This window comes from Danio rerio, chromosome 3 (assembly GCF_049306965.1).
Source record: "Danio rerio strain Tuebingen ecotype United States chromosome 3, GRCz12tu, whole genome shotgun sequence".
In the NCBI taxonomy this organism is placed as follows: domain Eukaryota; kingdom Metazoa; phylum Chordata; class Actinopteri; order Cypriniformes; family Danionidae; genus Danio; species Danio rerio.
Window position 1 is genome coordinate 34,959,941 of NC_133178.1, and position 17,560 is coordinate 34,977,500.

General features: G+C 35.9%; 1 protein-coding gene and 1 long non-coding RNA gene across 2 annotated transcripts in view; one reads left to right on the forward strand and one right to left on the reverse strand.

The window, feature by feature from the left end:
* rab11fip4a (RAB11 family interacting protein 4 (class II) a) overlaps positions 1-13,827 on the reverse strand; it is a 97,192-nt gene extending 83,365 nt beyond the window's left edge. The window contains 1 exon segment of the mRNA NM_001002533.2: positions 13,581-13,827. Coding sequence (NP_001002533.2) covers positions 13,581-13,733 — 153 coding nt within the window. The 5' untranslated portion in view covers positions 13,734-13,827.
* A 6-nt stretch (positions 13,828-13,833) lies between these two features.
* LOC141381239 (uncharacterized) lies at positions 13,834-17,240 on the forward strand. Its single transcript, XR_012401109.1, has 2 exons — positions 13,834-14,018; positions 15,638-17,240. It is a non-coding gene; the product is annotated as an uncharacterized lncRNA (long non-coding RNA).
* The last annotated feature ends 320 nt before the right edge of the window (positions 17,241-17,560 follow it).

Here is a 17,560-nt window from a genome sequence, read left to right on the forward strand (position 1 = left end):
TAATATTAGGTTAGACTTAGGTTGCCAGCGTCAAAGGACAATGATATTTTGACGTCCAATAATAACGTTGATATTTGGTTGATTTTAGGTTGTGTTGGAAAGTAACCAAAATCCAACGTCGGGCTAACATCCTAAACTAACATCATGTTGATGTCAAATACTGAAACTTATTTGTCAGATATGGCAACCAAAATCTAATATCTGATAGACATTATAGTGGAAACAACAACAGTTGATGTTGATATTTGGTTGTTTTTAGGTTGCATTGGAAAGTTACCAAAATGCAATATGCGTCTGATATTGGACATTGACGTCAGCCTAACGTTGGGTTCTGATGTCAACCCGATTTTCATATCCAAACAAAATGCGAAGTCCCACAACAATGAGGTACAACGTCAATCTGATGTCATGTTGATGTCCTGTGGTGGTTGGGTGATTTCAGTCTTAATATATGACAAGATAATATTTATATTCAAAGCTGAATAAACTATCACTTTTACTGTTTTAGGTGATGGAAACTATCTTTTGACCAACATTGTGTCAAACATGGACAAACCCAACCATTCTCTCAAAAAATGCTGGGTTGTTTTAATCTACTTTGGGTCGAAAAGGGACAAACCCAACCGATTGGTTAAAGATGTCATTTAAATAAAATTTTTACAAACTAATTACAGCCCAGCGTTTTTTACTGAAACTTGAGTCCCTTTATAACATGTCAACCTGAAATTTGTCAACAAAAATGTGACAAATGTATTACTATTTATTATTTCAGTTATTATTATTATTATTATTATTATTATTATTATTATTATTATTATTATTATTATTATTATTATTATTAAAAAATTCTAAGGAACAATCAAATTTTCATTTTATTAAAAGATTCATTAAATAGTTAATGTTTTATGCCTTTATTTGATTTCTAGAAAAAAATATATATAAAAATATTTTGGCCAATATAAAAAAAATACAACACATATATGTGTATATATAATTATAAGTTTGTTCAGTTGGTTAGATTTAAAAAATATATTAGTTAAACATTTAAAATTAAATCCAGAAAAAAAATCTAAACAGGAAACACAGAATTTGGTTTAATAAATTTATAATAAAAATGCAACAAATTTTTAGAATAATGTAAAATTTGATTTTAAAAAATTATATAATTTTTATATTTTATATACCTTTACAAAATGTTGATATGCTTTTTAATGTTTATAAATGTCCTCTTCATAAAAACATTGTGAAAAAAATAAAAACTGATTTCATTGTCCCCCGTAAGAAATAACACAGCAACTAAAGAGATCTCATTAGTCGTGATTTTTTTTCAAATGTGAAATTTGCCCTTAAGGGCTGTCATACTTATTTGAGTCTATGAGAAAACATTCCCTGGCAACACAGAAATCATGTGAACTGTGATTCACACCTCGCACACAGCTCCTTGACAGTGTCACTTCTTTCCAAATATATTCACCTCCAAGAGAAGGAGAAGTGTTCTTGACAAGTGCTCTGTCTTGAAGCCCTCAGCTTAAAACCTGCTGGAATGATTCACCACACCACCAACGAAACACAGACGTTTAGTGCATTAATGCTCACAAGCACAACTGAAGCACAGCGGCCATGACAGCATGTGATGTGTTCATCTCTGTGATGTTGCACACACCAGGAAGAGCGCACATGAGCTAAATAAATCACTTGGCCCAAATTTAGTCTCTACAATAATTAAAGCAGGCAGAGAGAGAGATAAATCAAAGAGACATACAAAATAATGCTATTCACATCTACAAAACCATTACAAATTTGGGGTTAGTAAGTAGTTTTATACACTACCTGGCAAAAGTCTTGTCGCCTATCCAATTTTTAGCAGCAACAGATAATAACTTGACTTCTAGTTGATCATTTGCTATCAGAAGTGGCTTATATGAAAGGCAAAGGCCTCTAGATTTTACCAAAATAAAATATGATCATGTCTTGATTTTTAATGATTTAATTAGGAGAGTAAGGTCTGACTTTACTTAGACAAAAGTCTTGTTACTTAACAGAAATAATGTCCAGTATAGAATATTAAGTCATGGTGCAATCGAAAAAGAATTAATATTGTGTCGGACTCCCATAAGCTAGGAGGACTGCATCCATACATCTCTGCAATGACTCAAATAACTTTATTAATAAGTCATCTGGAATGGCAAAGAAAGCACTCTTGCAGGACTCCCAGAGTTCATCAAGATTCTTTGGATTCATCTTCAATGCCTCCTCCATCATCTTACCCTAGACATGCTCAATAATGTTTATGTCTGGTGACTGGGCTGGCCAGTCCTTGAGAACCTTGACTTTTGCTTTCAGGAACTTTGATATAGAGGCTGAGGTATGAGAAGGAGTGTTGACTTGATTCATCAGAAAAATCTCCCTGCCACTTTTCGAAATGATCAACTAGAAGTCAAGTTAAAATTTCTTGCTGAGAAACTGGCATCGACGACAAGACTTTTGTCAGGTAGTGTATAAGGTAATTGGTAATGCATAAAATTGGACAAAAGTGAAAGTAAGGATTATTTGTGGCATTTTACGACAGCAAATTTAAGACCTTTTTCAGACAAACAAAACAATTTCTAAATAAATAACCTGAAGGGACCACAATTTGCCAGTGTGTTCTTTAAAATACAGTTATTGTATAGGGAACACAAAATTAGTTGTTCGCCACATGGTTTGCTTATTTTACAAACAAAGAAAAGACAAAAGGTTGCAATAACTTGGCTCCAAACATTAGAACATTGAGATAACATTTACTGTACCATCCGATCATACTGGTTGTGTGTGGTTTTCCATTACATATTTCTTAAAAAATCTTTAATCAAGGTAGCAAAATGAAAAAGGTTTTAAATTTCTGTAAAATTATTTTCACCCCCAAGTTGTTCCTTTACCCATAAGACTTCCATTAAGCTTTCCATTCAATTTCCAATAAAAGATAATTTATAATAAAGGTATTTTAGTCAGGTTTTTATTTACATATACAGACTTAAGTTTTTATATATGTTAAACGTTCATTTAGGAAATCACAATGAAAATATCTTTGTTAACATTTTAAAAAATCTTAAAGGGATAATTCAACTGTTACAAAACTTTGAGTTTCTTTCTTCAGTTGAACACAAAACTAATTTTTTTAAAATGTTGGATAGCAAAAAGTCACTGAAATTCATAAGAAAAAAAGGACATAAATCAGTGGCATCTGGTTTTCTTACAAAACCATCTTGTGTTCAACAGAAAAAAGAAAGGAGTATGGACTTTTTGGTTGAACTATCCCTTTAAAGATGTGCTTTAGCTCAGTTGTGTTCAGTTGACATCAGTAAAACCTGTTTCATCAGCAGAAATAAAAGATTCCCACCACGTTCGTTCAGAATAGCTGCAGGCTCAAAACTTACTTTGTGTTTCTTTGAACTCACCGAGCACATCCAACTACAGTCCTTTAATAAGTTTCATCCTCTCAGTCTGAAAATACATAATGAATTAAGTGATACAATTGCTTTAAAATATGCATACTACTACTCTGTACCCAATAAAGTGACAGTTCACCCAAAAAAAATGAATATTCTTATCATTTATTCTCCTTCAAGTGGTTACAATCATTTATGAGATGCCTTTTCTTTTAGACACACATAAACAGTTTCTATATTTGAAGAATATTGTAATACAGTTGACTTCCATTGTATTTTTTAATGTCGACACCTCCTGAGAGGAGTAAATTCTGGTTTTAGAGTGAACTATCCCAACAAAGTATCTTTAAGAGATGAAATTAAAGCTCAGTCAGGCGCTGTTGACCCTCACATCTTGTCTCTGTGTGTTCTCTCAGTCTCTATGAAGCAGTGCTGCTGTTAATAAGAGATGCATCAAGGGCTCAATGTTAGCAAGCTCTTCAAGGCCAGCAGCAAATGCAGCCTGAGGGAGGGGAAGAAGAGCAGAGGCACACATGTTCACCACACGTTCTGCACTCCAACATCCTCGTGCTCTTCAAGCATACCAATCACAGCAAACCTCCGCCAGGACCAACAAATCCACTGCAGGAGGAGAAGGAGATGGAGACGAGAGGGAGGAATACTGAATGAAGGTGAAGGATAGAAAGACAAAAGAGGTCCTTGCGCACAGTGTTCAGATTTTCTAAATTAATTAAAAATTAGTAGCCCTCCTGTGAATTTTTTTTTTCTTTATCAAATAGTTCCCAAATGAAATACTTCACAGTTTATCGTATAAGTTTATCGATTTTTTTGTCTGTAGAAAGTCTTGTTTGTTTTATTTTGGCTAGAATAAAATTTGTATTATTAAACAATATTATTAGGCTCCTTAAGCTATATTTTTTCGATAGTCTAGAGAACAAACCACTATACAATGACTTGCCTAATTACCCTAATGTTTCAAGACAATCTAACTAACCCTTTAAATGTCACTTTAAGCTGTATACAAGTGTCTTGAAAAATATCTAGTAAAATATTATTTATGGTCATCATGGTAAAAATCAAATGTATCAGTTATTAGAAATGAGTTATTAAAACTTTTATGATCAGAAATGTGTTGAAAAAATCCTCTCTCAGTTCAACAGAAATTGGGGGAAAATATACAGGGGGGCTGATAATTCAGGGGGGCTAATAATTCTTTAAATTAAAAAAATTGTCAGACACAAAAACGTTGCCCACTAAGTCTGATGTGTATTAACTTATATGTTGAAAATAAATGAATAATAATACATGAAGCTAAACAGTTAGTGAAGCTAAACAGTGTTAGTGAGGCCAGCAGTGAGCGCTCACCCTATGGTCTGTGCGGGTCCTAATGCCCCAATGTAGTGAAAGGGACTCTATATTGTCAGTGAGCATTGTACTTCGGAAAAGACGTTAAACAGAGGTCCTCACTCTCTGTGTTTAAAAATCCCCTTAAAAAAAGGTGTGGTGTGTCCCAGGTAAAAGTTGGGGTGTGGTCATAATTGCATACCTGTCAACCCTCCCGTTTTTCACAGGATTCTCCCATATTTTACAATTGTATTCCGCTATCATCTCGTAAAGGTATTTTCCCGTATTTTTACATTTTTCTATGAAGGGTGGCAATAAACACTAAAGAGCTGATCCTCTCTATTTGCAACCCATACCACCAAACCATCAAAGGACACCCCTTGCTCCTAAATGTAAATCAGTTCTGTGCTTACATTACATTTAGGCTTTTTTAAAAAGGCGTTATTTCTTTCCTTTCCATTACAGTTATTCAATTTTCCATAATTCCATTACCCTTTTTTCACATCCCAATGTTGACAGATATGTAAATTGCTTTATTTCTCTACACAAATGCGCTGGTGTGCGGTCTGGCACAAAAGGGCTGCCATTGCCTCACCCAGGTATTTCACAGACTGATGATGGTTAAGGAGATTGTTTTTGTTGTTGTTTGTTTTTGTTGTACTTCCTTTTTTTTTTGAACAAATAGTAACAGAAAATGTATTTATTCGGTCCATCTAGTCCTGAGAATGTGTACAAAGGAAGAGTTCACCTCTTTATCAAGAAGTTGCAAGATCATCCAGAGAGATTCAACGTATACTTGCTTTTACAGTTTGATTCTGCTAGGAATTCTGAAGCCACATATCTTGTACTTAAACAGAACCCTCCATTTTTACTTTCTGAACAAAAAAGAAAAAAAAGTTGTATGATTTAGACACCTTTTGAAAATGGGGACATGGCCAGTGTCCACCTAATTTACCTCCTCTGTGTAATACCTGTGTCATAACCAGGCCATTATACAAATTTTTGTCCTCACACCAAACTGTAGCATCAAAAAGTTGAGCCAGGAATTGAAATCGAATAGTCAAAAGGCCTCTCTAAAAATGCTTCCCATAGGCATGAAAAATGCTGAATATTTAACACAATCCATTTAGCAATCCATTTAGCCTAAGGCCGTACTCACACTAGGTACAGTTGCCTCGAACCGGGCCAAAGCACGCTTGTCCCCCCTCCCGTCTCCCCCGACGGCCCGTGCTCACACCATATCGGGCCTCGGCACGCTTACGTCATCGCTGCTGCGCTGTTCAGAAGCGCTCTCTATGGCAAGCCTTTTTAGCATTTAAATCTTTGTTCTGACTCCATAAATATATTTAGAGATATCTCTAATTATATTTTGACTAGTCATAATTATAATTCGACTAGTCAGAATAACAATTAGAGATATCTGCAATTGCAATTGTACTAGTACGAAATCAGATTGGAGATATCTGCAAATATATTATGACTAGTCATATTCCTCCATTGACTTCCATTGAAAAATATTTGCAGATATCTCTAAATGAGTTTTGACTAGTCACAATTGTAATTAGAGATATCTCTAACTGAGTTTTTAGTCATACATTTGGAGATGTCTTTAATTCGTAATATTTAGAGATATTTACAAATATATTTGAAGATATCTCTAATTAATTTACTAATAGTCGAATTACAGTTGTAGATATCTTGAATTGGATTTTTGACGAGTCAAAACTCAGAGATATCTGCAAATATTTTTCAATGGAAGTCAATGGAGGAATATGATTAGTCATAATATATTTGCAGATATCTCCAATCTGATTTCGTACTAGTACAATTGTAATTGCAGATATCTCTAATTGTCATTCTGACAAGTCGAATTATAATAATGACTTGTCAAAATATATAATTATGTCAAAATATATAATTATATCTCTAAATATATTTATGGATAGTCAGAACAAGGTTTAAATGTTAAAACGGCTTGCCATACGCTCTCTCACTCAGCAGCACAGTGGAGAGTTCTCTAGTTATATCGTTTCAGTCGTTTGTTATGCAGTGACATGCAGTCAAATATTTCGCCAAACAGTCCTTAGGGATGCCGTGACACGCAGTCAGATATTCTACCGAACAGATCCGCCACTTTTGGCGCTCATAAACAATCAAAGCTCTCGTGCTGCAGGAATGAGGAGGTCTGCTGAAGGCGCGCAGCTGGCGTGCTGTGAGGAGTTTGCGTCTTTAATAAACTACGGCAGTTTGCGATCACTGAACAGTAAGAATGATTAATAAATCCATATCAAACAGTCCCTTAAAAGTCACGTCTCGCTTTCGGTTTCGGGCTTTGGCGCGTTTCGCGCTCACACACAAGCGTACCGCGCCAAAGCCCAAGTGTACCGCGCTCAGGCACACCTCTTCCAACCGGGCCAGGGCCGGCCAAGTGAACCGTGCTTGAGCGCGATTCAGCGCACTCACACTTCTCAAACGATCCGGGAAACGGGCCTGGGCACGGTACGGATGGCATAGTGTGAGTAGGCCCTTAAATTTTTGTTTTGGTTTTTAGATGGGTGAAAGTTTTTAGGCATGGTGTGAATGTAATTAACACAGCAAGAGGTCTTAATTATTTATACCAAATAACAATTTGTGATGAGAATTTTAGACTTTAAATTTTAGGACCTTAAAGACAACAACAAAAATGGAAGAAAAGACAAATGAGGGGATGGCTTTTAGAGAAATTAATAATACAATATTAGAGAAAAGAAACAGAGGATGGATTGGTAAGAAAGCCGGCTAGGACATGCAAACAGTCGTCACAAATGTTCAAGCTGCTGCTTCATGACTGTTTATCACACCTGTGACTCAGAATGGCAGCACATAGAGAGAGAGCAGTCATCTGTGACTGTACCTCACAGTACACTAATGCGCTTACATCACTTCCTTCAGCACAAAGAGCTGAACTGTATCACCCCCACTGGTACAACACGGCACAAAAACATTTGCTTCTTACTAATGACAAGCAAACACTACTTCACAGCCATTTTGTTCACAGCGTCTTCTTGTCATATTGCACATTCATACAGAAAAATAACAAAAACAAAACCTCACTAAACTAGTCAAGAAACCTTAAAAGTCTAAAATTATGATAAATAAATGTTTGTTTGAACTTGAAGAGTCTTGACAAATAGAAACATGCACAACTCAAATAATGAGAGTTGTAGACGTTTCTTTTTAATAAATAATAAATAAATGTTTTCATTTCAATCAGTTTGTTTTTGCCACTTTGTGTTCGTAAATATTCTTTTTTGTTAAATTAACAGAGCTTCATAAAGTTGGAAAAAAATAAACGTTTCTTGAGCATTACATTTTCATCCTTGTAAAGGTGTTTTAAATGCAAACCCACAATTAAATGAAAGTACTGTACTGTTAAGAGCTTATTTGTATAGCTAAACACTGTGAGTTTGTCTTGCGCTATAATCATTAGTATTTTTGATTTGATTCTGTACTGAAGCATTGGAAGAATGACTTACAGAGTCCTTCCCCCTTGTGCCCACGATCCATCAGATAAAATCAAGCTGTTTGTCACCTCTGCTGACTCCTGCACACGGCTCAGCGTGTTAAGCAAGCAGAAACAGTCACACGACCTGATGCGGTTTAAAAATGTACTGGTGACAACACAATGAGCTGGCATGCATGGGGCTTGTTTCTAAAATAAAGTGCCACCATCTGTGTGCTTAATGGTCAGATTAGTCATCCACAATTACTGGCACATGAGAATTAATATATTACCAAAACAACACATTAATTATCTAAATAATCTTGCAAAAAAAACTATTTTCTTATGTGATACCACACCTATTTCATAACAAGCAACTATTCTCTATTGAAAACCATTCATTTTTACCCATTAAAACTAATAGTATAAGATAATTTTATTAAAAGTCCAAAATTAGTAAGGTCCTGATCTATGATACAAACTGTGCATCTGAACTGATAGCAACAGAACAGTGTGCTAAACTGCACTGTATTGCAAAAGGCAAGTAATGAAGTTATATATTTACTTTTTAATTCTAATGTCTTTATTTGACAGTGTATATTAGACTGGAAAGTGATTGTAAAGAGATCAGAAAGGACCTGGAACTGAATTCAGAACACCGAGATGCTGCTCTCCTTTGCATTTAGTCATTTCTTTTGTAATGTAATGTGTATTTATATAGCGCATTTATTTTGTATGGCCATACACACAAAGCCCTTGACAATTTTAAGGGGGGGGGGGTCTCTTCGCACCACCACCATTGTGCAGCATCCACTTGGATGTTTGGCAGAGTTCATTCATTCATTTTCCTTCAGTTTAGTCCCTTTATTCATCAGGGGTTGCCACAGTGGAATGAACTGCCAACTAATCCAGCCTATGTTTTACGCAGCAGATGCCCTTCCAGCTGCAACCCAGTACTGGGAAACATTCATGCACACTCATTCACACACATACACTTCAAACAATTTAGTTTATCCAAATCACCTATAGCACATGTCTTTGGACTGTGGGGGAAACCAGAGCCACGCCAACACAGGGAGAACATGCAAACTCCACACAGAAATGCCAACTGACCCAGCAGGGACTCGAAACAGCTGTGAGAGGAAAGTGCTAACCACTGAGCCACTGTGTCACCCTGTTTCTGATCCAAAATAACTTACACACGAGGACAACAGAAGTAATTAAAGCAACTACAGTATATAATATTAGTACAGTTGCGTTTGCATCAGCACTATGTTGGGTATTGACTCCAATGATATTTGGTCATTTGTCATGCCTCATGCATTACTATATAATTTTTGAGATTGCAATTATGCTACAGGAGCTGTAAATTGTGTTGTACATCATTCTGACATAAGTTGATTCTTGTATATTAGCACTAACTGTTCTTAAATAACTGGCCTGTAAATAATGCAATAGTTAATTAATGAAAAAATAATGATCGTTAAGCACATTATTAATGTACTTATAATTCCAGAATACAGCATTTGTAGCAGTATTTATAAACTGCTTACTAACGTCCATTAATGTAGAGTTAATGCTTAACATACAATGGATTAACTGATTCCTAATGCTTAATAGATGATTCATAGTGTGTAGTTATGAGGTGTTACCTGATTGTTTTACTCTCCCAGTCTTCTCACCAGTCATATGACTGAAAACTATGTACAGTATATGTGAACGTAGGCAACTAAGCAGTGTACCTCATCAAGATTTCCAAAGAGATTTAGGCAAAGGGAGGCAGGTTGCCCATTCCTTTTTCATTAGTGCCGTTCACAGAGGCCGCATAGACTTATTTTAAATGTCAAAGAGCCTTGAGGCACCACAATTCATTATGGATTAAATTGAATGTGTAGAGGGAGCCAATTAAACATCTTAATCAGCTGAAAGATGCAAGTGTCAACTTCTGCTCATAGTGGAGCAGCACATAAAGCAGAGGTCTGACTTTAATTTAATATATTTTATTTTTAATTTATATTTGGAAAAAATAATAATTTCACATAATTACTAACAATTTTGTCTTTAACTGTATATATTATGCAAAGTCTATTTAGGCAACAGACACAGACTGTATAGCCTTTTCTTTAACACCAGCCTGCATTTATAAAAAGTCCTTTTCAGCAGTTGTTAAAGATGATTGCCATGGTGACAGGAATGGAAATGAGTGTTTTTACAGCTGTTATTTCTGCTGCTCTTAATGTGCCTTCATACCAGCCTAATGACATGAGAAAGCACAACAAGGGGTCCAGCTTTTCTAGCCTTAAGTCTAATTTGTTAAAAAAAAAAAACTGCATGACATTTAAAAAAAAAAAAAAAAACAGATAAACACAGACTGGCCCAATTGGAGAGAATAATAGGCATCCCTGTAAATGAGAAAAAAAGATAAGGATTAGCAAAGCACCTGTGATGCCTGTCATTATGCTGTTTGTTTTGGTTACGCTCTAAATACAGGCCGTTCTCCTGAGCGGATAAGCTGAACTGACAGATCAACTAACGATCATCATGAGAGTGGAAGGCAATGGCTAGTTTTAAAGTAGCATTATTAAATCCTAATGTGAGCCAGGTTTTCTGTATGCCACTTGTTACAACCCCCTGGCTCAAAGTAACAAAACCAAATAAAGATCCAAAGCAGAAAATCAAATCAATTTAAATATATTTAATCAGAAATTAAATGAAATGATACATCACAGCAAGAAAGTTGCTGGTTGGAGCCTCGGCTGGGCCAGTTGGCATTTTTGTATGGAGTTTGCATGTTTACCCTGTGTTCGCATTTGTTTTCTCCGGGTGCTCCAGTTTCCCCTAGAGTCCAAACACATGCGCTAAAGGTGAATTAGGCAAGCTAATTTGTCCATAGTGTATGTGTGTGAATGAGAGTGTAGGGGTGTTTCCCAGTGCTGGATTGCAGCTGGAATGGCTTGCGCTGGATAAAACATATGCTGGATAAGTTGGCGGTTCATTCTGCAGTGGCGACCCCTGATAAATAAAGGGACTGAGCCAAAAAGAAAATGAATGAATGATTCATAAATATAAAGAAAACAAAACAAAACAAAACTCCAAAGCTGAAGAGGAAAGGCCCAGAGTCCAGTGGTCTTTACTCAAACACACATCATGTGCAATCTGCACCTGGTCTAAACGCAATTTTGGCAAAACACTCCAGAAAAACACCAAATCACGAAACACCTTCATCTAGTGGATATTAGACAGGATCGCTAGTGCCATGACACACTGAATAAACCATTTTACTGCATTCATTACCAAATATAAAAGAATTTAAACCATCCACAGACATTTGCTATATTTCGATATCAGAAAGCAATACTGAATGTGTCCAAATGTCTAAACAGTGTTTTCAACCATATAAGACACAACCTCAGCAGCAGCAAAGCTCACACAGGCCAGTGGCTATCGACTGGTCACTCTGAAGAGAGACGCTGTCCATTAGACAGATTTCTGGACAAAAGCATTTATTGGCAGCCCATCAAGAAGTGCACGCTGAACTGCACAGAGGAAGCACCGAAGCCAGAAACATCAACATAAATCTTTAAAAAATTGTTAAAATAAGAATAATATTTATTTGAAATTCAGAGTGTGGTTTTTCTTATAGACATGATGTACACATAGATGCCACAATCAGCTGCTCCAGACATGTTGATGTGGCTGCCATCTTGTAGCTGCTATTTTGTTTATGTTTTTATTCACAATAAGTCAGTAGTATTATATTAACTATTATGATGTTACATAAGCTAATGCCCTTGTCTTATATTGTGCTGCCTCAGCAAATGCTTAACTGATGTAAATATTCATAGGCTATGCATATAACAGACGTACGGCCAGCTTTTTTATATTTTGAGGGGCAAGGCAGGGTGTTTTGTACTTGTATTTGTCCTTGTTTATTTATTTAAAAGCTGTTTTGTCACTAAAATGTGCTGTATAATCTACAATGAAAACAATTTCTTCTCATGAATACAAAAATATATAAGGATTGATGTACTGACTGAGCTTGCTTTCAAATGTCCACAAACTGGCTTTGACTGATCCAACATGGCAGATCACTCACAAATACCAGTACATCGCAACAGCTGTCAATTAGACATGGGACGATAACCGTTTTTAAGGCATACCGTGTTTTGGAAAAGTCAAGGTTTTAAAACCACCATTTTTTGCTATACTTTTTCTATTGTATGTGTGAGATTTTTTTATTTACATTTTTTCAGGATGACAGTATCTCCAGCAGAAAGGATATCCAAAGATGCCATTTTAAATTGTAAAGAAATCAGTGTTTTTGAAACTAATGAAAACAGCAGAAGTCAATAATTCAATAGAATTATTTTACCTGACATGTTTACTGCTCCAAAATACTATAAATGTTTCTCAAAATAAAATGTAATGTGTTCAAAGAGGGGAAAGGTTGTTGTTTTTTACCCAGACATTTAAAATAAAGGGATATTTTAGAGCAGTGATCACAATACCGTCAAACCGTGGTATTTTATCCAAGGTTATCATACGGTCAGAATCTTATAGCGGCCCATGCCTACTGCCAATGAGGCATCTAGGTATAAAAATCTATGGTTATCCCAATGCATCAGCAATCTTTAAAACAAATAGCACTATGAATTCATTAAAATGTGGAAAACCCCCTCAATCAACATCAATCTTCTCTAATCAGATGAGTTAAGATGGTATGTAATGCCAACCACACATACACCTGACATGGCTGGTTGACATTTAAAAATAAAGTGAGCGCTGCATGGCCTTGTTTACACATGTTCTCGTTTTGCATCCCTAAAGAACCGCAATATTAAAAATCCATTTTCTAATTAATTCTAATAAATTTTAACCTTTGTGTTTAATGCCTTGGATATTATGTCAAGGATAATAAATTAACCATCCATTAAAATACATTTTCTCATTCCACAGTGAACTGTTTTGGTGATATTCAGTTTTATTTTTAATTCTGCACATATAGCATGAACTGTTGAATCTGTAAGTGTTGCCTGATGACATCACAGATGATGAAGGAGATTGAGGAGACAGTTGTCTTGGTTACTTAACGGAAGTGCAGTTATTAAACAGCCAATTGCCTACATAAAACTAAACCTCTATTAAACGTCCAACTACACAAAATACTTTAAAATGTGAAAAAGCCAACCTGTTTGCACGAAATGGGTTCAACGACCCACTGAAATATTCCCATGTGTTAAGTACAAAAGTGCACTGCAGCGTTAAAAACGACTAACTACGCATTATGAGGGTAATGAGAGAATGATTATGTAAATAGAGGCTCTTACTTCATCTCCTTGGCCGAACTGTAAACCGAGGTCCACGAAGTGCTCAACCCGAATATATCCGTCGGCATCCTCGTCGCACACATCGAACACTTCTTTGAGTTTCTTCAGGAACGCCAGCAGCTGTTCTTGGTCGGGGAAGACATTGCCGTCCATCGTTGAGAAGCTGCGCTGATGAATGCTCTGTGTTAGAGAGATGGTGATGCTGTGAGCGCGCTCGCCATCATCTCAGCTCGCGCGCAGCTCAGCCTCACTCACTCTGACATCAGCAGCATCACTTCAGATCAGATGGAAGAAACCATTGGCGGCGCGGCGGGGGCGCGCGTACCTGCGCAGCGGCGTTTGACGTCACTTATGATGCTATTTAGCTCGCTCGCATTGGATCATGATCAAGCAATGGACATAAATGTCAACAAATCTCAAACGGTTGGATTAAATCAAGTAAGTGACATCATCTTGGGCCGTTCCCCAAATCAAAGTCGTTTCAAAACAGTTACAGTAGATTATCAACAATTACTCATGTTGTCAGAGCCATGAGGTTCTGTTTGTGTCAAAATGATTAGACTGCCCTGTGTTATGAATTTGTCCTTGTCCACAGATATTCAAATTTAACCAGTAAGCGGGGTAAGCGGTCGCTTACGGCCCCAGAAGATCTGACTGAGAGCCCAAATAAATATCTAGCAGTATAAATTATACCTATAAACTATATATAACATCAATTTCTATCATATTTTGTATGCTGAGAGTTAAACATACAACTTTAAAGTAACTAATATTTGTTTTTTTATGTTATTTTTTAAAGTATAGAATCAAATGTAATATTATTATAATAATGTAATGTTTTTTAATAATAATAATAATATTATAAAATACAATATCCATCAAAGAGCAGTCCAGCAGTCAAATTTATAAACACACTGTAAATATTTATGATGTTTAGTTAATTAAATTAATTTTAAGAAAACGTAAAATGTAGATTTAAACTATATAGAGGAATCAGAGAGTGAAATTCGATAGCTTTTAAGACCTTTTTAAGACACTTTCCACACATTTCAAGACCTTATAACCACTTTTGGTTTCATCTGGGAACACTGGCAAGATTTTAACTTCCTGTATATTTACTAATTATTAATGTATGAAACTAATCCAAAACTTAAAACATTATTCATATACTGAATAAAAATCTATTAAATCTAGCTAATTAAAAAACAGCAATATAAATAAAAATAAAAGTAGAAAGAGTGCATATCAGGACCTGGGCTGTATAGGGCTCCTAAAGCCCTAAATCCATCCCTGCTGGTAGGCATGTTAATATGTATCCCTATATTTTCTGTATATTGCATATCAGCTTATTTCCTAGTTTTTGTAAGGCGGTTTAAAAATATTTGAGCGTAATGTCTACATAAATAGAAAGTATGCAAGTATGTGCATAGATTTTTAAGAAAAAAAAAGCTTATTGGCCAGCAAAATTATTACACTTATTTTAAAATGAGGGGAGGAGAGATGACGGAATACTGTTGAAGGGCACTGGGGCCAAAATGCCTGGAACTAATGTAATAATGTGTAAATAATGTGTTAACGCATAATATTAAATGAATTCCAGACACTTGGCCTTAATGGCTGTCCACAGAAGACTGCACTGAAGCCTAGAGTAAGGAAGACAAAACACAAACATTAAATAATTCTTTGGCACAAGTGGAACCTCATATTTCATTAGTTCAGAATATTCGTTGCTGTACAGAACTCTGCTTTCTGGTGGATCAAACATGACACTTCATTTAGAGTAAGTAGGGGTGGTTCTGCCAATACTCACTTAAGAAAAAGGCTTAAATTGGTGAGTTACAAAACATTTTAAGACAATAATTTTAAGACTTACCTAAACATTACAATATTTAATACCCTGGGAGGGAGGGAGACAGACAAACAAAAGCATCCACAGATCACAATGCTTGCACCACCTATGGATTGAATTCAGTGTTTGGGGTTCATTTAACAAACTGTGTCACCAGACACTGAATTCAATCCAGTACATGATATCGGGGTTGCTTCTCTTTCGACAGGATTGGACCTATTATCACATTCCAGAGATTATCAATCAATTCAATCATCAGAATACTTAAAGATGTCTTGTTGCCCTATGACGAAGAGGAAATACATCAAGACAACTACCACTAACACAAACAAGCAGCAGTGAGCGGCATCTTGGTTCCAGGACAACAACAACATTAATGTTATGGAGTGACCAGCCCAGTCCCCACACCTCAACCCAATAGAAATCTTGTGGGCTGACATCAAAAATGCTGTTTCTAAGACAAAAGAAAGAAATTCAGAGTTTGTCACATGTAATACCTGTTCAAGGGTACCAGAAGTTGGCCAACTTCATGCTATAGATGTGAAGCAGTTCTCAGTATCCATGGTTATGAATAACATTAGTTCAGTAATTCACAAGAGAGCTAGATCTTCCAGCATTTTTTCAGTTTATATGGCCAACACAGACACTGCAATTTTTAAACTAATTCATTATTTTTTTTTCTAATATATGAATTTATTATTTTTATTTATTTTAAATATTTGTTTTTCTTCAAGTTCTGCAAACTATTAACTCTGTTTTTTTTCTTCACGTTTTGATTTAGAATGGAATGTTCAGTGTCCCAGATGCATTTGCATGTATTGAAAAAAAAAAGTTATGAGGATTTTGAGCTTTACTCACTTTTTTCAACACACTGCTATTACTCTGAAAACAATTGTATATAAAAACCTTTGCGTGAACTCCTCAAGAATGATCACCTGGTAACAGGAGATGTAAAACCATTACTTTTATAAATTGGGAATCTTTTACAATCATTGTCTACAGAGCTTGACGTTAAGACCTATCAAACCGTCAAATGCGGGTAGATTTCGGCTGTGATGATTTAGACAAACACTCCCAACAGCCACTTTATGAGGTTAAAAAATAATTTTTATACTCTTGTTTTACTTATAAGCAGGGTTCAACAAAAAAATGGCCCATTAGTCTGGGAAATGGCAAAAATAACTTCGCGTGAGCAAAAAAAAAGCAGGTGAATATCAAATGGGAAGATGATCGTGGGCACTTTGAGACACAGGTGATCCTCACTCACTGACGAGGGATTTGGGCAAAATGCCAATTCTATTTTTGTACCTCTATCCCTTCCCCTTGGCCCTTGAAACAGAGTGCTTCAAAATTTACCCCTAAAAATTGGGACAGCACTACAGCACCTGCACACATCATCATATATCATCGTGAGCTCTTGCGTCATATGAGATCAGACGATTGCGACTTCTGTAGTTATTCCAGTAGTGTTATTTTTTGGTGTTTATCTTGAGGTAATCACTGAAGGCATATTATGTTATCATGACGATATACTGTGGCAATAAGATTGTCTCTGTACTGTGCATTACAGTGGCCATATTCATCTATGTAAACAGAAAATCAACATTAACATTATAGTAGACACTGAAAAAAGCTCATTCCCAGCCACTACACTCTTCTGACAGGGTATTCGAGTGTCATCGAGTGACAATGTTGTTGGACTGCTTTACAGGAGTTATTATTATTATTATGGATTATAGATAGCCAAATTTAGTGTTTGTTTTAGCGTTTTTTTTAACCATGAGAATAAAACACGAACGCAGTAATGAATATATTTAAATGTGTGCTTCTTTGTTGTAAAAATTCATAATAATGACAAAAAAATACTAATTTGTGCATCTCTTTACTTCCGTGTGTAGTCATGCTGCTGTTGTAGATTGTGTATTCTGGGAGATTTTCTTACCCCTTGGTTTCAAGTGTGGTCCTGAAAAATGTCAGTTTGAAGGGCTATCTAGCCCTTACCCTTAGCCCTACGCCTTCAAGCTAAAGAGAATTGGGACACCCCTACCCCTTTACATGAACGCACAAAACAAGGGGTAAGGGGTAGGGCTAAGGGGTATAAATGGGATTGGGCCTTAATGTCACGCGCACA